The sequence below is a fragment of the Neopelma chrysocephalum genome, unplaced genomic scaffold (assembly GCF_003984885.1).
Source record: "Neopelma chrysocephalum unplaced genomic scaffold, ASM398488v2 Primary Assembly neopelma1_23, whole genome shotgun sequence".
NCBI classification, from domain to species: domain Eukaryota; kingdom Metazoa; phylum Chordata; class Aves; order Passeriformes; family Pipridae; genus Neopelma; species Neopelma chrysocephalum.
In genome coordinates, this window is record NW_020897691.1 from 5,569,856 (window position 1) to 5,594,898 (window position 25,043).

General features: G+C 38.6%; 1 protein-coding gene across 1 annotated transcript in view; it reads left to right on the plus strand.

The window, feature by feature from the left end:
• Positions 1-25,043, plus strand: part of PCNX2 (pecanex 2) — a 160,503-nt gene that overhangs the window by 113,913 nt on the left and 21,547 nt on the right. The window contains exons 24-27 of the mRNA XM_027685374.1: positions 5,363-5,421; positions 7,763-7,978; positions 18,828-19,081; positions 23,442-23,675. Of these exons, the coding sequence (XP_027541175.1) occupies positions 5,363-5,421; positions 7,763-7,978; positions 18,828-19,081; positions 23,442-23,675 (763 nt within the window). The remainder of the gene's footprint in view (positions 1-5,362; positions 5,422-7,762; positions 7,979-18,827; positions 19,082-23,441; positions 23,676-25,043) is intronic.

The window sequence follows — 25,043 nt, forward strand, 5'->3', positions numbered from 1 at the left end:
GTACCTTTCCTGTAATGTTTGTGGTGGCTCATGATGGGACAACCAGAAAAATAACACTCACTCGCACTATTTCAGATGCATGTTTTTGTGTAATGTAGTTAACACATTTGCTTTTAAATTAAAAGCACTTCTATCAATTGCAGACAGCAAGGTCCAGCTGTGATGCAGGATCCTGTGCTAAGCCCCATCCTCATAGGAGCATCAGGGTCCCAGATCTTTTCCACTTATGCAAGAGTGAGCACAAATGTCTCTGTGCAGTTGGCGTAATCTTTCCACTTATAAAGCTTCTAGTGTTGCTTAGTATAAAATATCTGGAGATAGTGATTAAATACCTTTTAAAAGAAGAAGCATACTTGGACAAGGGGAAAGAAATTAAGGAGCACAGAAGCTAAATAAGACAAATGCAGGAATATTGGTGACATTTTGGTAAAGCATTAGTGAATATTTTAAAGTACACAGATATTTAAATTACCTGACTTACAAATAAGAGGTGAATTCCCCAGCTAAACCTTTGAATGTCAGAGCACTTAGGTGCACTGTTTAATCCACGTTTGGGCACTCAGCTTTTGATTTCAAATTTACGTCTTGCATTTTCATCTGTATTGCTGCGGGAGCACAGAAACCTCATCTTCAGGAAAGGTGCTAGAATATGCCAAAAGAGCATGCAGAGTAGTATCTCAGCAAATTACCTCAATTCTGGTTTTAGCACCTACTAAAAAAAAAACCAAAAAAAAAAACCAACAAAAAAAAACCCAAACCAGCCCCTCCAAAACATAAAAAAACCCACAAAAAACCCCAAGTAAACCCAAGAAGTTCTCAGAATCAGTTATAAAAATCTTTAAAGAAAATAAACCCTAAGAACAAGAAGCATTATTGATAATAAGATCTTTCTATGTTTTAAAAGGATGCTTCAACAGCGCTGTCTTTAACAAGTGGGACTTCTTATACCTTAGTCCTCCCCCAGTTTCCTAGTGTGCAATTAAAGCCACTTTTTATTATTGTTAGATGAAACACTGGACCAGTCAGGAAAGGAGGAAGAAAGCATGAAAAATAAAAATCAGAGTGAGTGATCAGGAAGGAGAAATTGCTTTTCATTTTTAAGAGATCTTTTTTTATTAAGGTGAGTTAAACGTAAGGTGTATCTTTCATTCAGCCGCCCAGAAAACCTGGGTATGGTTACACATGAAGGGGCTGTCAGCCTTCGTTGTTATAATCACACTGAAATCATTCTGTATTTTAGATTAAATTGATTTAAAACTACTTGGGTATCCTTAGCCTTCCAATTAATACCATCATTTTTGCCTCTGATGTCCTTCAAATATTCGTGGGTGCCTGCTTATTCTGCCGTGTCATTCTCCCCCCAGCCTCACATTGCAGCCTACTGCTACTGTGTTTTTAATGCTAAGCCTTCTGTTTATAGTGCCAGCAGCATCAGACATTCACATGAAAATACTGAGGACTTTTTTTCCAGATTCCCATGAATAATCATAGGGCTGCAGCATAGTAAAGTTTCTCTCTGTTAGATTTGACTGTTAGATGTCATGGTAAGATGGATTAAAATTCGTTGGACACAGACAAAGAAAAATTTTGGATCCACCCTGGAAAGGCATCCTTGCATCTCCCAGAGGAGAACTGCTTTGCTTTGTTTTGTTCTCTTTCAAAGTAAGGATCCCATTTTTCACAGCAGGAATCCTAGAAATCTTGAATTTGTGTTTTGGGGTAAAACTCAGCATCAACAAGGCAGATAAAAGAGGTGGAATTTTTTTTTGATCTTCTGGAAATAAACACGTCAATGATTTATTTATTTTTTTCCCCTCAGTTTGCCTGATGCTCACCATACACTGTATGTTCCCCAGACTGCCTAAATCCCCTTCAGCCTTTTTTCTACCTTTCTAAGGAAACTAGGAGACTGAAGTGGGAGAAGAAAATCTTTCCAGGCAGTATTTTTGGATAAGGGATTATAGGAAGTGACTTATTCTTCTTTTTGCAAAGAGAAGCAATGGTTATAATGGCTTGAACAGTGCTACCCAAACCAGTGGGTTGTGTCAGTGTCCATGTAAATGGTGGATTAAAAGATCATGAAATAGATATTTCTGGAACTAAGCAGGATGATGACTTTAAAATTGCTGAAGACATAGCTGAAGTTATTCAAACACAGTCACTTGCTCTCTAGGGCTATTGCTGAAGGACCTGCTCTTGGTTTGCAAAGAATAATGCAATTCAGGAAGAAATTCAATTACTGAACTAATTATCACATTGGATGAGTGGTAACAACCAAATTTAAAGGAAGAGGCCACTGGAGGAAAGCCCAAATCACCCACTAATCCCAGAAGTTCACTTTGAGAGGTCCTAGTTGAGAGGGAAAAGCCCTGGAGTAAAGGCATTGCTGGTTTGATTGTTAGGCTCAGAGGATTATAGTTTAATCCTATGCAAATTCCCATGGCCTTCAAGAGCATATAAACATAGCTTTGGTTACTAATAATTTTAGGAGACTTTCAAAATCCAAAATGGATTACTTGACTGCATTTACTCAACTAAACTGAATTTTAGGACAGAAGTTTGCTTTACAAACTGCCTATATTACCCTCAGTCTTCAAAAAATGGAATAAAATTATATTTCAAAATATCTATATAAATATTTGTGTTTTTCTGATAGTGTCTGAAAAGGTAAATCTTGTCTCGTATCCCGAGGCCCATGTTTTAGCTGCTTAAACAGTTGTTACTGTGCTTGGAATGGAGGATAAAGCCTCAACTGAGCCTGGTTTTGTTTTGGTTTTGTGAGATCTTCTATTTCCTTTCTTTCTTCCCAGTCAGGCTGCACTATCTGTTTTGGAGTGTCTGAAGCATTTGTGATTTTCTCTGATTATTTCATACATCTTTCTCTCTAAACAAAAAAGAGGGGAAAGAAATGGAGCCAGAACTGCATGCTGGGCAAAAGAATTTCTGTGTATTATAGATCAGAATTTTCTGGGGTATTGGTTGATTTGTATGGGACTCGATATGCCTCAAGAGCAGAAATGCTTTATAGATTGGTAAAAAAGTGGGGTAAAGAATAGTATTAATATGTACCTTATACTGGCACTGATTTCAGAGGGACTGAAAGTTAATAAAGAGTCTCATAATGTTAAAACATATGCATTTGGAAATCAGCAGTGTTTCTCTACTGAGAATAGAAAATTGATTTAATTCCCTAACATAATGTTTATGCTTGCTCTTGCATATGCAGGTGGATATGTATCAGAGTGGAAGAATTCTGACAACCTTTTTGAAGTAAAATCATTCTCTAAATTTCAAACTGCTTAGAAGGCCCTTCCCCCATTGTAATTTTCTGTTGCACAGGAGATGAAAATTGCAGTTACAATAAGCTGAACCAACCGGAAGCTGGCAGATAAATAATACATCAAATAAGTTTTTAATATATGTAGAGAGTATCCTAATATTAATTACAAATAATTTTAATTAAAACTCTTATTTTCTCCAATTGTGCTTTTTGCAAAGTAGAGAACATGTCTTTTTAGAGCAAAAATCAGTTGGTTTTGGTAAGGAAAGCAATTCTATTCTTTTTCTGTCTACTAAATGGAACCCTGTGTGCAATTTTTCTGTTGGTCAATTTTCCACAGCTTTTTGGGGGAGACTGTAGGAAGTGGATGAAAAAGCTTTCTAACATTAGGGACATCAGTGGCCTCCTTCCCACAGTTGGATTTAGCATGAGCTTATAGCTTCAGCTCAGAAACTTCCAACCTTTTAAATAACCTGTGTATTGACACAGGAAGTCCTGGCAACCAGAACTAAGATGAGGACATGAAGACTCTCAGAGAGTCTCTGCTGTGTTTCAGAGACTTGGGTTTACACCATCCTTTTTCAGTGTTATTTAAGCTGTTTGAAAACCTTCCATGTAACTGATACCCTCTTTGGTGCAGTCTCCTTGGGGCATGTCTTAAGTTCTCATAGTGAATAGCTAAATTCAGGCTTTTTAAGTTGACTGACCAGCCATCAGCCTGTTCAACTATGACCTGTGCTCCCCACCCTCATGAGCCAGACCCTAGCCAGTCCCACCTAGCCATGCCACCCTCATCACCATTCAACCAAGGACACAATGAGGACCATGCCTGGATGTCTCCCTCAGTTCCCATGCTAGGGGAGGTGCTGCTGTGGTGCTTTTCCCCTGTGCTTACAGGCTGTTGAACAGATGAGACTCTTGCCACTGTCACATGAAATCTTATGCTGGCTGTTATTTGGGACAAAGAGCTTGGTCTTTCTCTGTTTTTTGCTTTAACCCCATTTTCCAAGGAATGATAATATTTGCATATTTGATTGATAGATCTTCTGCTAAGGCTAGTGGTTGAAGGCAAAACTCTTGAGGCAATATTCTTAATGAAGTGTCCTGAAATCCCTAAACACTCCTGCCAGAGCAGTGTTTCAGGGAAATTTGTATTTACTATAGCATTTCAGTTGGCCAGACTTTCACTTGTACCCTGAAGGCTTGGGAGATGCTTTGGACTTGAATATCCCTGGTCACCACAAAAATCGCTCCCTTCTGTTTAACACATACTGGTCCAGAGTGATTTAGTCATTCCTTATTTTCAGACTTTATTAGTGTTGTTTGTTACAGGTAGTAGTAAAAGCTCAATCCAATCTACCTTTTAGTTGCTTTCTGTTTTGTGACCATTTTTCCTGTGGTATTTTTGTTCCGCTGGTACAATCAAAATACTGTGTTGAGAATGTGCCATTAATAGGGGAGACAGGGTTACTGTCTGTATAGACTAAGGCCCTGTAATTTACTCTTTTTCAAGCAATAAGAATGATCAGGGACACTCTCATTGCTGCCTAGCTAAATATCAAACTAAGTAAAGTGATTTTTTTGTTGTTGTTTTTCCATAAATGTTACACATCCACAAAAATATTTTCGGACAAAGAAAACTCCTTGAGCCCAATTGTTTCCCTTAAGGCTTAGAAGGAAAGAAAGACTGATTAAATATTCTTTCTATTTGCTGTTTTGGTGGCACGTGACTGATGTGTTTCTGAAGCCAGTTCAATTATTTAAGTACATAGTGTTGTATATTATCACAGATGCCAAATTCTGAATGTACTGTGCCCCACAAGAAGGAAAATGGGGCAGAAAGGGCTTGAGGAAAAGGAGGAGAGGCCACAGACACTTTCGTGTGCTAATAAGCTCCAGTATCAATAGCAATACTGGCCTGAAATAACTATGTATGCCTGATGAATGGATTAGAGTGTAAACTGCATAATGATATAAACACAAAATGAGGAGATATGTTAAAAAGAAAATAAATGTGTTTGTTATGAGAATTGTATTTTTAAAAAAAAAAGAATTGGCTTTACAACATGTCTTTATTTCCAGCACCAAAAGATCAGACCATTCCAACACCAGACTGGCAATTCAGATCGAAAAGGATGCAGGTATGGCCTGGGAGTTTGGGTGTCTTGTTTGATTTGCAAAATGTGATGTATTTACACTGGTAAGGCTTTGCTGAAAGGCAAAGGGTATAAATGTTGTGTGAACAAACCAGAGCATTTTAAATCTAGCAGAGCACAAGTTTAAGTTGTGTGACCTGACAATTAAATTTGCTCTTCAGTTATGTGTTGCTGATCAGGTAGTACTGGGCTGGGAATTGTTTGGTTAATTGTAACATTGCTGTTTGTGTGGAACATGCAGCAGACACCCTAGCTGGACTCAGAGGTCACCTGTGGGCAGGGAAAGGCTTTGGAAAGAAGCAGAAGTTAGTGGTGCCCCTAGTGCTGAGCAGTTTGGGCTGACAGGTATTTCCTCTTCCCTGGAGAGAAACCTTTTTGGAGAAGGTGAAAAGTGAAACTGAAAAATTTGCAAGAGAAAAAAAGTAGGAAAGATGGCGGGCTGTTCCGCTGAGTAACAATGCATTAAATGAGCACCAATCCATGGCTGTGTAAAGCACCTCCCCAGGCTACAGCAGTTGTTCCTGTGAGACTGAGAAGTGAGAGCAGTTTTTGGCAAGTCGGTGGACACAGAGAGTGTGTGGTACCTCATCTGACACTCTTCAGTGCATGGTGGGATAGAACCCTTTTCAGGGGAAACCGATACCAGTCTCTCATACCAAATCCCAGTCTCAGTGAGAGAGGCCAAGGTTTCATATATGGGGTTCTTCTGCTTTAGTGTTCTGTGGCTGATTTTATTTTGCTGCTGAGATGGCAGGGGCTTGTATTGTGAAGTTGGAAGTTTACATTTTAATCATTGCTGTTATGCCCCCCCCTTTATCCTTTATCCATTACATCAGTAGCATGAACAAACACATGTCTTCAAGCAGAAATGGGTGAAATCCAGGGTGTCTAAGTAGGCAAGAGAGGTATTAATAATTTGAAGCATATATAGTGCTCTTTAATTATTTATCATTTTGAGGCAGGGAGCTAGGATGTTTCCCAAGGCCATTCTGCCCTCTGATAGCAATAACCTTTAGCATTATTATAAATGCAATAAGTTAATTATATTTTTAATCCTGTAGCTCAAGCAGAACATTACTTTTGTGTGTGTGCCTAAAAGATTAATTTTATGACTTGTTTAAATTTTGACCACATGTACTCCTGGAGGTGTATAGCTGAGTTTATCTGCATGGGCATACGCACACACATGGACGTACATACCAGGGCTGTCTGCTTAATGGCCACAGGGATGAAAAGCAGCATAGTTACACACCTGCTCCTCCTTTTGCGTTGAAGAGCAGTTTGTAGAGGAAGCTATAGCCTCTGAAAGTCTCCTCTTCTGGTTTTTTTTTTCCTCCACGTTAGATCTGCTCCTAAATATGCACAGGGTACCTGTACATATGTATCCACATACACCCTCATACCAATAAACCTGCAAAGTGTTGGTTTGTACATGTGTTCATGCACCAGCATTTTAAAAGTATTGAAGGTGAGACATTGATGCATTATGGAAGAAGAAAGCAGTTCATATATCAAGCATATATTATGTAAAAGAGTGCAAACACAAGACAACACCACGTTGGATTATGTGGCACTATCTTGGCATTTGTGAAAGGTTCAATCCCTTTCACAAATCACCATCAAAAAGTGATCCTTTTAATGCAGTTAAATGACATAGACCTTTATGAGATGAAACTTCTAGACTGCGGTGGGGTGTTTTGGACATTTGGTCCAAGCAATGTGTAATTGGACAGCTACTGTTTTTAAAGTGGTAGCAATTTTAGTTGTGAATGTTTCATTCTTACTCAGTATACTAAGTAATCTCTTTTAAAATAAGTATCCTTATCGGAAGTACCAGCAGATACTTCATGGACAAAGCCTTGAAAAATTCCTGGAGGCCTAAAAGAAAAAAATTCCAACAAAATCATTGGAAGATGTGTGACCAAAGTCTCTAAAAATCTCAGAAAAAATATTCAAATTTAAACATATGTAATGAAATAATAATGATTTCTGGTTTCTTTAAATTAAGAACAGTACATAGACATTCACTTATCATTGCAAAGACTTTCAATGTAGCCAAAATATTCTTGCTGTTGTAAAACATAGAGGTTATTTGAGTAAGCCTGAAAAATGTGTTATCAATAATTTGATATTTTGTTTACAATAGCACTCATATTAAACAAAAAATTCAGACCTGATTCTCTGAAAGGAAAGCTAGGAAATATAGATTGTATAACGTATCAGGAAGACATTAAGCAGGAATGAAAAAGAACATAGAATTTTATGCAGAATGGCTTTGTATACTATAAATTTCATTCTTTACAAATGTGTGCTGCTCTGGTTGTAGGAAATGATGACAATAATCTCAACTCCATTTTTTATGAGCATTTGACAAGATCTCTGCAGGAGTCTCTTTGTGGAGATTTGATTCTGGGCCGCTGGGGAAACTACAACACAGGAGACTGTTTTATTCTGGCATCAGATTATTTAAATGCCTTTGTGCACTTGATCGAAATTGGAAATGGCCTTGTCACCTTTCAGCTCAGAGGGCTCGAATTTCGAGGTAAGGATCCCTGGTGATTTAAATAAGAACAAATCTCCTCTGTCTTTTTAATTTATCACAAACTATAGTAGGACATAGAGTTTAAGGACCTTTCTCTTTTTACAGATATTTGACTGTCTAAAAGCTTGGTACTTCTTTGTATCATTATTTGAATGATGCTGTGAAACCTAGATGTTAAGAAATTTGGAGTCATGTTCTACAGCACTGTAAGACTTTCAGAAAGAAGGCTTGTTGAGTTGTTTGCTTAGTTCACAGATCTTTTGGGTAATGCTTAGTTATGTTTTCAGATTATTTGTTTTCCTCCATAGCATTGAAAATCAAAGTTGTTCTTAAAATTTTTCAACACCAAAAAGCTTGTCTTTGGAAAAAAAAAAATTAAATAAGACTCCTTCCAGAGAAAATATCTTTGCATGTGTCAGGCCATGGAAGTAGCCAGTGCTGACATGGTCTCTATCACAGTAGAACAGTAGAGAACCAAGTTAATCAAGTCTTCATATTTCTCTTATTTAGGAAATGCTGTCCCTTCAGTTAAACAAGGGACCTCACTTTCTCACCATTCACTGTATTCCTCTGTCAGGACACTCGTCTTTAAGGAATGGCAATTGCATCCCCTTCCTTGGTGGTGTGGCTTTTGTGAGGCCAGTTGCTGTTGTTGTTGTCCCTAGAGTAGGAAGCAAAATGAAAGTAAAACCACAAAGCTTTTAAACCGCTTTTAAATTTTGCTCATGCTACACATGTTGGCTGCCTGGGTTTGTTGGTTGGATTTTTAACCTTTCAAAGATACCACTTTGCAATTGCAGATGATGGGAGTTTTGCAATACTGGAATAAGCAGCTTCCCAGGCTCAAGGGCTGAGCATCTAATGGGCATTGTGTAGAGGAGAGTATAATTGACATGACTGTTCAACAAGGTTGAGTGTGAGAAAATAGGTGACTGGCTCTCTGAAAGCACTTAGGCATGGAAGGATTTGACTAGGAAATAACATGTGTGGGCTCCAGTCTCAATTCTGTGAGAAGACTCTCTGTTGGATGTTGAATAGGTTGTGGTAAACACTTTCCTTCCTGTATGGTGGGGATGAAGATAACACTCCCATGTCCTAAGCAGAGTTCTGTAGGAAGAAAACAGTAGTAAATACCTAAAACAGCTTGGTGTTGTAATACCTGAAGAGATGCCTATTCAGTACAAAGGCAAACTGTAAGAAAAAACAGCTGGAAAGGAAGAGAAGAGAATTTGTTTATCAGCCTCATAATTTCTTGTTGTTGTTGTTGATGATGATGATGATTGTTGAGGGATACATGATCATCTGTGTGTGGTTCTGAGGCTTGCTTCAATTTCTAAGACATCTGTGCAAGTATTACCTTCTCCTTGTGTGCCCCCAAGGTGAACAATGGTGCTGCTGTGTCAGAGATAGGTACTTGCATTCTACCTTCTGAAAATTATCTTTGCTGATCATCATTTTGTGTTAAAATAGATCACTGTAGGATTTGAAACAAAGAGAAGAAAGAAATCTCACTCTCCCACTTAAATTATGAGAGTTTTTTGAGGGTTTTTTTCCTTTATGCAGTTGCCCCCTACTGCTGGGTCTCTCTCTGTCATCACCATCCCAAAGCAGTTGAAGTAAACCTTGGAAACAGATGAAACAATATGAGCCACGTGCTAGCTGGATAAAAAGATCAGGGGCCCAGCACACAGGCTTAATGAACTGGAAGTTGAACAGGGAACAACTGTATAGTTTTGTTGCAAAGTGACTTGGGAAGACTTTCTTTGACTTTGAGCCAGGATCATTCACTGCCAATGAGTGCCATTTGGCATTTAGATCTGAGAGCAGAGCTCAAAGATTGCAGTGTGCCACCTGTCAAGGCATCTCTGTATTACCTAAAATCACAGTTTAAGTAGTTAAATGTATCTGAAAATTGACCTTTCCATGCAGATGGCCCAACACTGTTCAGTGTTAATTAACTGTAGTTAATAGTGGTTTACTTTGTGGATAGATCCAATGTGTCTGCCGACCACGGCAGGTCCTTAAGTTCAGCTGGGGCTGAGCTCCGCAGCCTCTTATGTCTTTCATAGGCTGCTACCTAGAGCCTAGAGCTGAGTTCTCATGAGGAATATCCTCTTTCCCAGTCTTTCTTGAAGTCCTCAGGAGGAGGCTGGCAGCCTGCAAAGAGCACCTCTTACCTGAATGTTCAGTGGGCCTGGTCAAGAGAGCGACAGCAAACTGTGAACAGGAAAGCACATATCAGTTACTGGAGGAGGAGGAGAGGAGTGGGAAAACTGGGATCTCTTCTTGTCTTTAGTCCCCTATTCCATTTCTCCCTCTCCCCTCCCCTCCCCTCTCCTCTCCTCCCTTCCCCTTTCCTGATGATGCTATTCCACGAATAAAAGAAAATATGTAGTGTCCTCTCCAATGTGCTATGTAAGGAAGCTTTCTCCAGCATTCAGAATATTTTGTAGAGGAGATGTTATGGGAAGAGAAACTAGGAGTGTGATTGTTGTTACTATGTTGCTTGACCTGGAACGGAGAAGCCTTGTAGGGTTGAATGAAGGAATTGACCTTAGAAAAGAACAGCTCAAACCATACCAACTGAACCCCACTGCCAGAGAAACCACATGAATTACGAGCCTGCTTAAGGATAGAGTAGGAGAAACAAAGGAGCCCAGTGGGGAACCAGGCACAAGCCAGATAAGATGGATCTGCCTGATGCAGGCTGTAATAAAAGCCTAATGGATGCCAAAATGTGAGTGGTCAGTGTGCCCAGTGGAGACTTGCTGAGGTGGTGTGCTGACACCAGAGGGTTGTTTGTGTCTCCAGGTAACCCATGAAGCTTTAGATAAACTATTCTGCAGAACCACCCTCTTCCTGTAAGACGTTTGGTTCTTGTGTCAACAAGGAGCTGGACTGCTCTGGTTGGGGCCATCGGCCACAAGGGTGCCCAGGCACTTGGGCACTGACTCTGAGTGAAAGGAGCCAGAAGGGCTGAACTGAACACAGAAGTTCCATAAGGGGAACCAATGCTATTCTAAGGAACTTCTCTGAAAGCTGAGACTTAAACTCTTCCTTGCAAGGCATTCTTTGCTCCTTCCTTTGAGCAGGATTGCTGCCTGCATGGGCAGGAACTAGAGCAGGCTTCCTCAAAGCAGCACCAAGAGCCATTCCCTGTGAGGACTAGGCACATTCTTCTTCATTTCAAATCTTGCAAATGGCTGGTGTGGAGTACAACTGAATACTGTAGGATTTTTTTTTCTACAAGAGTGGGAAAGAGTGTATGGAACTGCCCTGGAAGAACCTAATGGTTTATAAAGTCAAATAGCAGTTGTTAAGCACAAGGCTCATTTCCTCTGCTTTGGGCATCTTGCATTTCTATTTTTAGATGTCTGGTGATGCACTGTTTTTTACATAGGACCCTGATTCCTTTCATTGTACAGAATGGTTTCCCACAAGGGGGAAAAAGGGCTAGAGGAGAAACTTGAAATCTGTAATTTCTGAGCTTTGGCTGCTTAACTTCAATTTCAAACAAGTAATTTTAATTGAGGGCCCTAAAAATCTGCTGTTCCTTAAATAGGAAATCTGTGTTTGCTTTGGAAACAAGTGAATCACAACAGTGTTCTCTGTGCCTGTGACTGTTTTCTGTTCATGACTAAACCAAAGGCAATATTTGCATTGTGGAGCTCTGGGTTTTCCTATGGGTGTTTCCCATTGTGGTAGCTGAAAAGCTGTGCTGGCAATGCTGCTACAGTAGTGCCTGAAAAAGGGATCTTTCAGTCTTCTGAATTTAAGTGTACAGGGGCAGGATGTACTTACAGCCTCATCCGTTTGCAGTCCAACCTAATAGAGAGTCTGCATTATAAGTGACTGATCCAGATGCGTTTCTAGCTGTATGTAATAGAAGCATTTGTTTCAGCTTTTAAATGAAAAAACAAACCCAACCAAACCCCTGCAGGCAGGGTAAGAACGTGCAGACTGAGCAGACTGAAAGAGAGTCAGCAAAGCTGGGATTCCTTTCATCCGTCTCTAGTCCTGTTCATATTAAGCACCTTGTATGAATTAGTTCTTCACTCTCCTATTCTATGGACAGGGAGGGGATGTGCCTCCGTTGTGTCATTCATCCTGCGTGTAAAGCCAGGGAGAGGCTCAAGACCTGCAAGCACTGAGAGGAAATACCTGACTCCTCCTGCATGGAAAACAAAGAGAAGGTAGTAATGAGCTGAGACTAGGGTAATGCGTCCGAGGAGCTGCACGTTGGTGCGGGGGAATTGAGCCCTTCGGTAATGTAACTCTGCCGTCTGTGTTAGACCACAGTGGTACACTAAAAGCAGCCTGCCAGAAGAAATACATAATGTATCATTTAATTTGAAAGGAAGAGATGGGAAACCAACAATCAGGGAACAAGCAGAAAGAATGTCAAAATATCTCTCTCGCATGAGTTCCCTGTAGAAAAAGGAAGATTTAAAATGTTTTCCTGTTTAGTCTGTGTGTCTGCAAAGTGTCTTTTGGAGAATATTCAGTTAGGCATTACATGTAATGCCTAATGTAATGAAGAGACTACTTACTGATGGTGTTGCTGAAGTCTTGAGGAGCTGTTTTCTAACTCATGCCCAGTATCCTTCAGTCTTGTAATGTACTTCTAAATCTCTGCTGTGATTTTTTTTGTTACTGCATGTTGCATGTGCAATATCCATACTTCATTGGAACTTCATTAGATGGATCAAGGCAAGAAGCACAGGGCAGAGACAGATGTAATTGTACATAGTGGAAGGCAGCTGTGGCAGCAGTATGGGATCGCCTATGGGGCTTTCTCTGCGTTTGCTACCTTATTTCCCACACAAAATGGGAAGCCAGTTTAGGACATACGCTTTAGACACAGTAATGATGTCTAAGAAATAAGGACAGTTACTCATTTCTGAAGCATATGTGTATGCTGTATAGTTTTATTAAAGTAGCAAATACATTACCAGTGTAAGGAATATTTATTGGTGTTTGATTTTTGTGTCTGAAGGCGCTGTAGCACTAGCAAGAATCATTCTTTATTTAAAGAGTGATTGCAACTTTCATTTTTTTGTACAAATCACTTCATGCTGTTGGGAAATAAAAATGCCCACCTTCATGTCTTTCCTGAGACCACTCCGAGGTATGTTCAATGTATGTACCAGACCATTAAAAGGTATTGATAAATTACAAAGAGTTCAGAGAAAAACAGCCATTTTAAACACATCTCTTGGGAGAGGAGGTTAAAACCCAAAAGTACAGTGTTTGTGGGAAAGAACAAAGACAGAGAGACAGAATGCTTGGAAATACTAGAGGCATGGACAGAAAGGATGTAAAGGGATTTCTTTAATCTTGGTGATTTAATTGGGAAGAATGGCATGAAACAGGGAAGAGGATACTTTATGTTGAATGCAGGAAATCTGTGAGGTACAAGCCTTCCTAGATGTACAGTGATGCTGCAACGGTGGAAGCTGTCTATGAATTTCAAATAGGCTTTGAATAGTTTCTGTAACATGTACTAGAATAAATATTTCATGACTTTTTTCTCTTTCCTCCCTTCCACAATTTTATATGTATATATGGGTGCACTGGAGAAGACTTCTGGAAGGAAGAAAAATAGATGCACTGCAGTCTTTTTATTGAGAAAATGTCTTTGCCAGAAACAAAATATTGCATCTTGATTGCACTCCAAAAGATGTGACCTGAGAGGTTTTTGTGGTATTTCATAGCTGCAAGTTTAACAACCAACATCTTTGGAGAATGCTTTCTTCCACCTGGCCTTTCTTAATGTGTCTCGGTGGACCAAGGAAAGGAAAGGTTTCTGAGGAGAGAGGATACCTGTTATAAGAGCAACTGATCTGGTTTGAAAACCACATTATTTTCCAGGCATATGAGTTCCTGAAACAGTTGAAAACCAAACCACAGTTTTATAACTAACAGCTTTGATGTTTGAGAAATTGATACTGTTTTTTAAATCCTGAGATTTTCTTTTGAAACAAGCTGAGACTATCAGAGCCTATAAATTACTGTTCTTAATCCCAGTTTCACAAGCGAAAAGAGCAGGAAGGAACCAAAAAAGTCACTAGTTTCCAGCATGTGTCTAGTTCTGGGGTTCATAAGTTTCCATTTGTGAGCTCAGTTCACTCCTCTTGGAAGTATTGGGTTTTTGTGTTTCTAGAACTATATCTGATGTGTATTTCAGGAGAGGATGGCCTTTCAATGGCTGTAATTATGCTCCTTATGCTTCTTTTGCATCATAACTTGATGCTTATTAAGCTGCTATCCTGAGCAGAAAAAAAATGTTGGGTGAGCCTAATCCATCAGAATTTGGGAATACTCATATTTTCTGCAGAGCTTGTTGGAGCAGAGTCATGTAATTCCACAGTAATGCATTTGTTTGTAAAATATTTGTGTGTGTGCTCACAAATAGTGAGCAACCAGGCTTTTTTGTGGAGTCGTCTGTGAAGAGACCTCTGCATGGCCTACAAAAGGAGTTACCCTGGGCTTCAGTCCTTCTTCGTGGCTCCCATTTCCATATCCAGCTCCATCTCTCAGACTTAACACCTAGTTACATTCCCTAGCCCAAAACTGGATATTGAGGTCACAGAGTTTAAAGTGCCTAGTGCAGGCGAGTGATTCATGATGATCTTAACGTCTGTGGGGTGAGGTTGGTGCAGGAGCCCTCTGAGCCCTTTCTGTGTACATTTGCAGCAAAGTTGCTGATATGTCAGCAATCCTCAGTGGTCAAACTATCACTGCCTTCAGCCACAATAATTAGTCCCCATTCTGGATGTGTTGTTAAACTTAAGTGTTTTATGGAAACTAAAACTGCTCCTAGAATTGTGTGGTTGTGTTACAGATTTTTCTTTCTGGTCCTTCAGAACTTGAAAAATGCTTTTCACTCACTGAATTTTCAAAATTGAATTTAAAAGCACACTCTATGTTTTCATCCTTAAATTCTAGAAGGCTAGATGGTCATTCACTTAGGTGTATTTTATGTATCCTCTTGGAGCAAGATTACAGTCTTCAGTTTCAATTTTCTCATTTCCATTTAGGTCAGATCACTCTGGCAGAGCGCAAGTCAGTCCTCAAATCCTGATGCGTCAGGAAAATACAAAGAACTCCAAGTTCTCACCCTGGTTTTCTCCTCAGCTCACAAAGGATGACCTTGCTTTATTCAACTGGCACATGTTTTTTACACTGATGGATTTTTGGCAACCATCCAGTGTTAGATACTTTACAAATGAATTGATCTTATCTATACTAGCAAGGGTCAGAGTAAATGACTAAACTTCAGTGAAGTGCACGAGCTTATTTTCTTTCTACTGCAGAAAGAAATGTAAAAAAAAGTGTTCCCTCAGATTTAGAAATGACTAATTACCAGTGAAAACATTTCCCTGTATTTTAATATTTAATGGTACTACACTTAATTATATTGCAGAACTGAAGTGCACGTTCTGTTCCCTGCTCTTTGGTATTATGAATAATTCTCTCAGAGGTGCTTGAACTTGATAATTTTTTGAGAAGCAATATAAAAAATTGTCATTTAAATCATCAGCTTATGACATATACACAAAAGTTTAGGGTCATCCTTCTGTAAAAGATGTACACAAAAGGTTAACTTCATTTAATGTGTCTTGTCCCTTCCGGCTCAATGCATGAAGCTGAGCACATGCTCTTAATCTCTGCGGTATCAGAGTCTAGAGTAATAAGCCAAAAAGGATTGATGTAGGCACTGGTAAATGAAATTTTTCAGTAAAATGCCAGTCTGAGATTGAAGTCCAGCCAGTGCATTATGGATTAAAGAGAGACTTCATAAAAGATGAGAGAAAATTACTGGCAATCTTTCTAGAACTGACTGCAAAAACTGGGAGGGAACCAACATGTACTTGAGCATCAAGCCTGAATGTTGTCTTTGCAGACTTGAGTCCCTTTACTAGATGTTTGGAAATACAAATGATGCTAGGAATAAGGATTTGGTGTTTTGTCAGAGCACTGGCCATGGCTTAGATTACACCTTTAAACTTAACAGGGATACCCCAGAAGCTCTGCGAGCAATAGATACCAAATCCCCAAGGTGGTAGTACCCAAGTCCATCAAACAGCTTTTGTTAATCGAGTGCATGTTTGCCAGATGTTGAAGAGCACATTCTTTGGAATAAATCCGTAAAACAAACACATGAACTCGTTTCATTGGTTCCCAGAGCTTTTGTAATAACAGAGTCCCTTTTAGAATGTCTCTTGCTCCTGAGGTTCAACATTGATTGCACCCACTGTAGTATAATTTTAACTTTAGTTGATTAAAATTACCCAGCAAAGATGACTTAGAGACATGTTATCCTATTGAATTAGCTGAGAATGCAAATATTGTTCTGGTATTATCTTCTATTTGTTATGCATGTGATGACAGTTTCCTTTAAACATTGATGGTCTCTTGAATTTGCCTTTTATTTGCCTTTGAAGCCTCTTTAGGCCCTGTATTTTATAAAATATGTATTGTAAGAAAAGTAGTAATTACGGAATCTGCAGTAATAATATTTGGCATTTATTAATAGAGGTAATACAGAGAACACATAGAAATAGCCATAGGAATAAAATGTGATATTTCCATATCAAAAGAAAAAAAATTATTTAAGAGTAGAGTTTCACAGATTGAGCAAAGCCATCTTTATTTCCTGAGGTTGTAAGGGGATCAGTGGCAATTGTTCATTAGGCTTCTGCTTTTCATTTTTCATCACTTATAAATATTTGGCAATACTTAATTTAGCACCTGGCATCTCTTAAATTCAGTGTAATACTGAGAGACCTTTAAACTTTCAAAAATAAACATAACAGCAACAGGAACAGCACCAGCATGGAGTAGTTATTTTACTCCTGCCAAGCAATGTACAAAGGAGTATGCTTTCCCTACTTCAGTTTGAGTACAATGTCTTTTGACTTGACTTCACAGAAGCATTCGCTGACCCAGAGCAGTTCTTGGGTTTTTTGTTGTGGAGGAATTAAGTGTTAATTCATGTAGAAATATGTGAAATATGAAGCAGAAGCAGTCCAGTTCATGTCCAGTCCAACTGGAAATGTCAGCTTAGTAGGTCATGTTTTGTACTTTGTGGCAGTGTTGAAAGGAAAGATGTTCATATTTGGGTGACCTGAAGATATTTCATAATTTTGATATTGTTTATCCACGAGGTCTAAGGAGGAATGTGTATCCGTGTGCGAACAATACTGGGTTCAAAGTATAAATTTTCATTCACAGCAAACTAAACAGAGATCACTGGAATATACTGGATCTTTTTCCCCCATCTCTTAAGACTACAACCCTGTTTTTTCTCACACATTTCCTTCAGATTTTTCTATTTTTTTTCTTGTATGTTTTTGCTTGCTGCATACATTTTAGAAGGTGTACAGGCAAAAAAAGAGAAGGCGATAGGCAATACTTAAGCATATTTTGTTACTTTTTGAAAGGTTTTTCTTAGTGAGGAGAAGGGAATATTCTGAATGCGTCTTCTGTTGGTACAAACTAAAGTTCACAGGTTGTTGACCAGACGGTTGTGATGGGACTGGGATAGGCAGTCAAGGGCCCAGCAATTGTCATGCACTACAGAAAGGCCTTTGGAATGCTGCTGTGCTCCATGGTCTCTTTTGGGGTGCTGACAGTCTGCAGGGAATTGGAGCTGGCACTGCGTTCTTTCCTGGTCCAACGTTCAGATGATGAACATAGCTAAATTCTTCTTCCATTTACAGTGACACAACAGGTCTTTGGGTCCTGCTAGGGAGGGAATTATAGCTGTTAAACTGCAGCACAGTGTCTAGCATCTTCCTCTCCTGTTGAGACTGTTTGGAAGCTGATGGGATCAGCAGTCCGTGGGGTGATACTCAAACTCTGGCAGAAGGCCTGTGCATGACATGTGTCACCTGCATCATAGGAGATGGCCTTGAAAGATGGTTTATGTACAAACTCTGCAACAGCCTACAGAGAGTAATTTTAAAAAGATGCAGAAATCATGAACATAAAAATCATGTATTTTGAGAGTACTGGGGGAGCACATGGCAGTCTACCTCAGCTTTTACTAGTAGTGCCGTACACGGTATAGAAGCCACATTCCTAGATTTCAAATCCCCAAGGGCTCAGCTTGACCATCTAGTGTGTGCAGCACAAGCTAGAAATGCAGAGTCTGCATTATTGTTTCTGCATCTGCCTTATGATTTCTTTTTGAGGTGACATATTTTTTTTAGAAAAATTTACTCTGATCTAAAGCCTGTGTAATAGACTAATTAGAAAGCTGCTCTCTTCTCATGATGTACTGCCACTAGTGCTATTCATTAGAGATGTTTGATCCAGAGTAGCTTGTACTCCAGTGGGAGAGAGAACAACCCAGTAGATGTTATTTTTGGAACCTGCTTTTCAAGATAGTTTGCTAAAACCCAGATTTTACAAGTACTCTAACACACTGTAAAATCTTTCTTTGTGTTCTTAATGTTAGTTGAAGAAGCAGACTGAGACTTGGATCAATTTGCTTAATGTGCCTTATGGAGCGAGACTTTTTAGTGTTGCTTCCTGGTGAGTTTTTATTAAGGCAGAAGCTGCGGTCTGTAGTTTAGCTCAGTTCAGAACCCAACACTCAGAACATTAGATCAGGCCCTTTTGGCTTTTATTAGGTGATAGTGAATAAATATTGTACACCTCTTTATTTGCTGCTGCACATGGATCAATTAGCACATCTAATTTGTTGCCGTGGCTCTTTCTTTTAGATTTTTGCTAAGTGCTTAAAGCCTTCAAACGTACTTTGAATTTCAGCTTGGAAGAAGTCCTTTGTTTCCTCCTCCCCCAGTAACTGGCAGCATACTCTCTCTTTCTCACTGCCAAGGGACATATTGCCAGCAGAGAGAAGTGGAAGCTATAACAGAAGGAGATGAAGACAACGAAGGCTGCTGCTGTTGTAAGCCTGGGCACTTGCCTCACTTGTTATCATGTAATGCAGCCTTTAACCTCCGATGGCTGACATGGGAAATAACACGAACCCAGTACATCCTGGAAGGATACAGCATCATTGATAACAACGCTGCAACAATGCTGCAAGTGTTCGATCTGCGGAGAATACTTATCAGATACTATATCAAGGTAAACACTTTGGTAAAGTGTACATTATTCCTAGGCAGGTTTGTCAAACTGAAGAAATGCTGGCTGTCTATAGAAGAAAGAGCATTTGAAATTTTTGGCTTTACGTTTATTCATCTGCACAACACTCTGGCAGGTGGACAGACTCGATGTTAGATCATAGAACCATAGAATCATTTGGGTTAATCTTTAAGTTCTTCTAGTTCCAACCCCTCTGCCATGGGCAGGGACACCTTCCACTAAAATAGGGATAATAAATCCATATCTCCCTTTGCTAAATTTAGTTCTGATCACTTACAGAAAATCTCAGGTATGCTTCAGCAGAAATCAAGGTGAGTAAACATCCTCTGGTGATAAAGTCAGAGGAAGCGTTCTTACTTATGTTGTTGCATTCTAAAAAAACTTCATTGACAGTTTGTTATTTCTTCTTGCCTTGGCCTTTCCACTGCTCTTTTGTTCTGGGAAAAAAAAAAAAAGAGATTAACAAGCATAAAGTTCTTGGGAAACATCTGAAGAGCTATTTCTCAAATGTACTTTTTTAGTAGTGCAAACTGCCTTCTTACCTTCTGTTTTACATACGTAGCAGAACACATTTGAAGTTGGTTTATTCCACTGATTAAACAGCAGTTCATTTACATCACTTCTATGGTTGCACTGTTATTAAGACCACAATAACCACACAGATACTAATTTGTCGAAATAATTGAACCTTATAATCTAGCAAGACATCTTCATCCTCTGCCAAAACAATTCCCAGTCCAGCAAATGAAGAATTTGCTGGGCTTTATAGTCTTCTGCTGAAACAACAAGAGCCAAATGCTGCTTCCTATGCCACTGGTATTGCCACAAAGCCAGTTACTAAAGCTCCCAACCATCCCTGACATCTCCTTTCTTCTTATATCTCTGCAATTGTAACAATCTGTCAACCTCGGAGAGAGACCTGTTGTAAATAAGTTAATCACCATTTTTTGCAAATGAGCCAATGTAGTAAAAAGCAAGCTCATTACCTTACAAAACTGCTTTGATCATGCAGTTGATTACTTTGTAAAATGCAGACTGAGATTTCATAAATAATTTTCCAGGCAGTACAGCCTGGTAACCAACCTGCTTTGTTTAATTAACTAATTAGAAACAAAACTGCATGTGAGCATGATTTTTTCATTTTATAAGTGGGTTCTGTGGCTATAAATTAATTTAAAGCAATGTATATAAGGTAAAAGAACCCAAACAAAAAAAAAACAACCCTTCTTTAAACTGTAAATGAATATGTTACTACTATTGCTTTGCTTTACTTTAAAAGGTAACCTGAATAACTGGAGATGCAAACTGACATATGACTCAGCTTTTGATGGCAAATGAGATTGAAAAAAATCCCAGTCTAAGCTGCAATCAAAAGAGCATCTTATTAGTTTACAGCAGTGAAGAATTGTGCTTTGTAAACTGGAACTTTTTTTGTACCTTTAAATCAGTTAATATATAGAGGACTTGTGGAAAGTGTGAGGTTCATCACATGGGAAGTAAAACTTAACTGAAAGGTAGTTTAGGGCTTCTATTTCTGGACACACCTGAGAAGCAGCTGACAAAGGTAAGATGGCTTAGACAAACTTTCATCCCATGTGATATAGGTGTGGTTAGTTGATCCTGTTTTGAGTAAAAGGGGTGTGGGTTAAATGATCTCCACACCACTGAGGTGTGGCTGTGGCTCCATCTCCTCCATATGCAGATTTTATGTTTACTACTGATGGCTCCCAAGGTGTGAAAATTGAATCTCTTCTGCTTGGATTTAGTTGAGCCAGTACTATAACACCACACTGACAGATATGCATTCTCAGAAAGGTGTTGATCCTTTAGTCTACTTCTCTTCTTAGGGAAGGATGAACAGAAGATAATAACAAAAGATAATAATAACCTGTTGGCAACTTCAATATTAGCCTGGGCTGGGGCTCCTTCAGCGAAGGGAGAGTGAGCTGAGGAGATCTTTTCTTTAGAATGACACTCCCCAGAAGAAAGTTATATGGAGATTTTCTTCTCCTATTCTTAAATTAATTAGTTTCTTCCATCAACAGGAGCTTAGAAAAAGATTTGGTAAATTCCTTAGTACAGCCTTGGAAGGTGAGAAGATTGTTATGTATCAAATCAGCTTTTGTCCTGTTTCTTTAATGCTTGCCTCCAAACAAACAGTATTAGAAGCAGAGGTGAGAATTCATTCCTTTCCCAGCTCTTTCTTATGGGGGAATCTTGAGTAAGACCCTGTGCAGTTTCACTGTGAACATTTTAAAGCCCTGACACTTCCTTTTTATTGGCATAGGAAAGTAATTGTAAGAAGAACTACAGATAATGCAGTATTCAGGTCACATCCTTATCACAAACTCTGAAAACACTTAGGCTGGAGTTTCTGCAGGAACTGCACTTCCATTGCACTGAGCATTTGGAGTGTTCCTGGTTTATTCTCTGTAGCTTACAATATTGTAAATATTATTTCTGAATTGTAATGTAGCTGAGGATGTACTTGTGCACAAAACATATCTTGGAAGAGTTACCAAGAGCAAAATTTAATTAGGTGACAGAAGTTTTTGCTGTTTCTGTGTCTGATTGCGGGTCTGATTTTTTTTTCCCAGCTGAGTTGGCTTCTTTGTAAACACAGATGAGAATAATAAAAAAAGCAAACTCTATCTTGAAAATCAATGGAGAGAATGTATGCTTTGTTTCAACTCTTCTATCCTTCAAGAATAATTACCATATTGGTCTTTTAAACAATGAGTTGCACTGAGCATCTTATTCCTAAGTCATTATTTATTTCATTTGCAGTTTCATTGACAGCTGAGAAATATTTCTTCTTATAAAAGGATTTTTATTCTCCACAAATAAAGTGGGTCAGCTCCTGTAGCCCTTCTGCATATGTTTTGAAATCATTTCCTGCCCAGCTACTGTGATATTTTTCCCTTGTGCCTCCTCCATCTCTTCTCAATATATTCTTATTTAAACATCTTTTAGTATTCAAGAAGTCTGTATTTGCTGAGTGCTGTATTTTCAGCTCCTATTGTTTCTGCATGAATCTTTTCTAAATAGTGTATTTTCTCCACATGCCAAGAAATTAAAGGTCCATCCTCAGTCTGTATCTGTCTGACTTGTCTTTTTCCTCTGAAGCTTAATTCTCCTCTTACTTGTATATTTTTTGTACAATTTGAAAGATAAACTGTGGAGAGCATCTGGGTGTTTTAAAAGGGCTCGTAGTGGTTCTGCCCTTTGTAATCCATCCTTTTTTCATTTTATATATTTATTTGTTTAGTAGTGTTTCCATTGACTGTGTAAAGTAGAACTACATCCTCTTCATTTGTGTACACTTGCTCCTTGTTTGCTTTGGAATCCAATTCTAAATTAATATATTAATATTATACTCATAAAACATTAAAGTGGGACTTTCCAGTTGATGGAAAGCATTGGAACTTCTTCTTAAGCTTCATATTCTTTTGAAAATATGCTTTAAGTTTTGTTTGGATAGATTTTTTTTTAATTACTATTTTCTTTATTATTATTTTAATTTCTCCAGACACAGTGGTTAGAAGAACTTAGAAACTCAGGCACAGATATGAGATACGAGTGTTGCTGCTTTCTAATATTTATGCATTTGATAAAAGAGCTCCTGCTGAGTGCTGTTCCTCCTTCAGTGCTTTATGTAAACTCAATTATATCAGTTATCAGCTTCTTAAACTGACACGTAAGAAAAAATCCATTATTCTGCATTGACAAATAACAAAACCGGTGCTACTGAATGCCAAAAGAAAACAGCAATTAAAACAGGGCATTTCAGACCTGTGTCATACATGTCTGTGACATCTTACCTTTATGGTTAAATCATGGTGGGGCTGTTTTTGTTAAAGAATTAGGAAAGCTTCATCATCATAAAACAGTAAGTCCATTGAGGAAAAAAGAGCCCTATTTTGAGCATATGATCATCTACTACTGTTTTTTCAAAATATGCCTAAACTGTTATCAATATTGCCTTCTTGGCAATAGACTCTAGAACCCCACTAGTGTTCTGTAATTAACATGTTTGAATGCTAGAACTCTCTATTCCTATCATTGTATTAATTTTCCTGTAAGGTGGAAGAGTATTAAAAATATTATTTCTTTTTCTGTTGTCTGCTATTTAGATATCAATTATTATCATCTTTCTAACCTGAACACTTTTGTGAAGCAATGATACCAAGCAGTAAAAAAATAGGAAAAATATGTACCATTATATTTAGTTAATGTGGCCCTATTTGATTTAGGATCGCATTTGATTTATTCTCTTCTGTGTAAAATATATCTGCTTTAATCAGAGATGAGAGTGACTAACGTTTGCACATTTTGTCAACAGAGTATAATATACTTTACAGCAAGTTCTCCCAAAATCCTTGACTGGATAAAAGATGAATCTATCCAAAAGATACTGCAGCCTTATGCGAAGTGGCATTATATTGAACGTGACCTTGCAATGTTTAACGTTAACATAGATGAAGATTATGTTCCGTGTCTCCAAGGAATAACGAGAGCTAGTTTCTGCAGTGTTTATCTGGACTGGATTCAGTTCTGTGCTAGAAAAAGAGTAGAGGTAAGAGTCTTTTTTTTCTTTTTGTAGTAGTAGTAGTAGTTGTAGTTTTAATTCTTGGAATAGAAGTTAAATGATGCATGGTTACTCTTTTGCTTGCTCAGGATTAATAGAATAAAATTTATTTAATAGAATAAAATTTATTTAAGCTTTTACATTTAAAATAAAAGGAAAATATATGTTTTGTGGAATGAAAAAAACATATTTTGGAGACTACCCTTGTGCAAAAGCTGGAGTTTTAAGGAGTGGTAGTCTTTGAATACGGAACCATTTCCTTATTTTGCACACTTCCATCAAGGTTAATTTTGTCAGTTCTAGAAAGCATGGATATATCCATTGCTTGCAGAAGTACTGCTAAAGCTGGCTCCTTTCAGGCAATGTCATTAGAGGATTACTGTTTCTTCATTGTTGCCAGTGATTAGGTACATTTGCCAAACATTTGTGATGTCTGTGTATCCTTTTCAAACACTTTGCCTGGATTTGGGTACAGTTATAGAATGGTAGGGAAGTGCATGGCAAACGCACTGCTAGCATAAGTCACCTCTGAGAGCTCATAACTCAAATGTGAACCACACCACAAAACCATGTGAAACTGCCTCGCAGCTCTCGAAGGTCAAAGGCAGGTTTACAGCTGTGCATTTGTATGCTTTGAGCCACTAAGATTACTGATGTCAGCAGTCATTTGTCAGAAATGCACTACTGTATTTCCATGGAATAGTCAGAATAGCCCAGGGGGAGAATACAGTTTCAAACAAGCATATTGCCTTAATCTAATTTTCTGATTAATGCTGATAATGGCAAAAATGGAGAGGTGTATCTTTCCTGGCCACCATCCAGTGTATTGGTGTGTTTTTTGCTCAGGATCACAGACTGCACGTCCTGTTTGCTACCACTGGCCTCAGCTGGTGTAATATCACTGAATGTTTCTTGTAACATCACTGAATGTTTTTTCTCTACCTTGGTTCCTTCTCATGTCTCTAATACCAAATACCATTCCACCAGTTCCTCTGCGTGTCATTATATTGGTATTGTTTTCACCGGATTGTCTTCTGAGCCCTTCCCTGCCATTTCCTCCTACTGGGTATATTTCACCTCTTTTTTTTCTCATCTCTGTGTCTCATCTTCCAAGTTCTGACACACAAAGAATTGCACAGTGCAGGGAAAGTGCTGTTAAATGATGCCTTTTCACTTGTTCTGTGGCTGAGACTTTCAAATACATAACAGACTTAGGGATGCCAATAGACTTGAAACATGTAAGTTAGACTTAAAAAGGCAAATGAATGCCTGCACTGATGCACACACAGACTTTTTTTTTTTTACATCTTTTACCTTTGTTTTTTAATTCACTGACTATAGAGAGGTAAAGTTCAT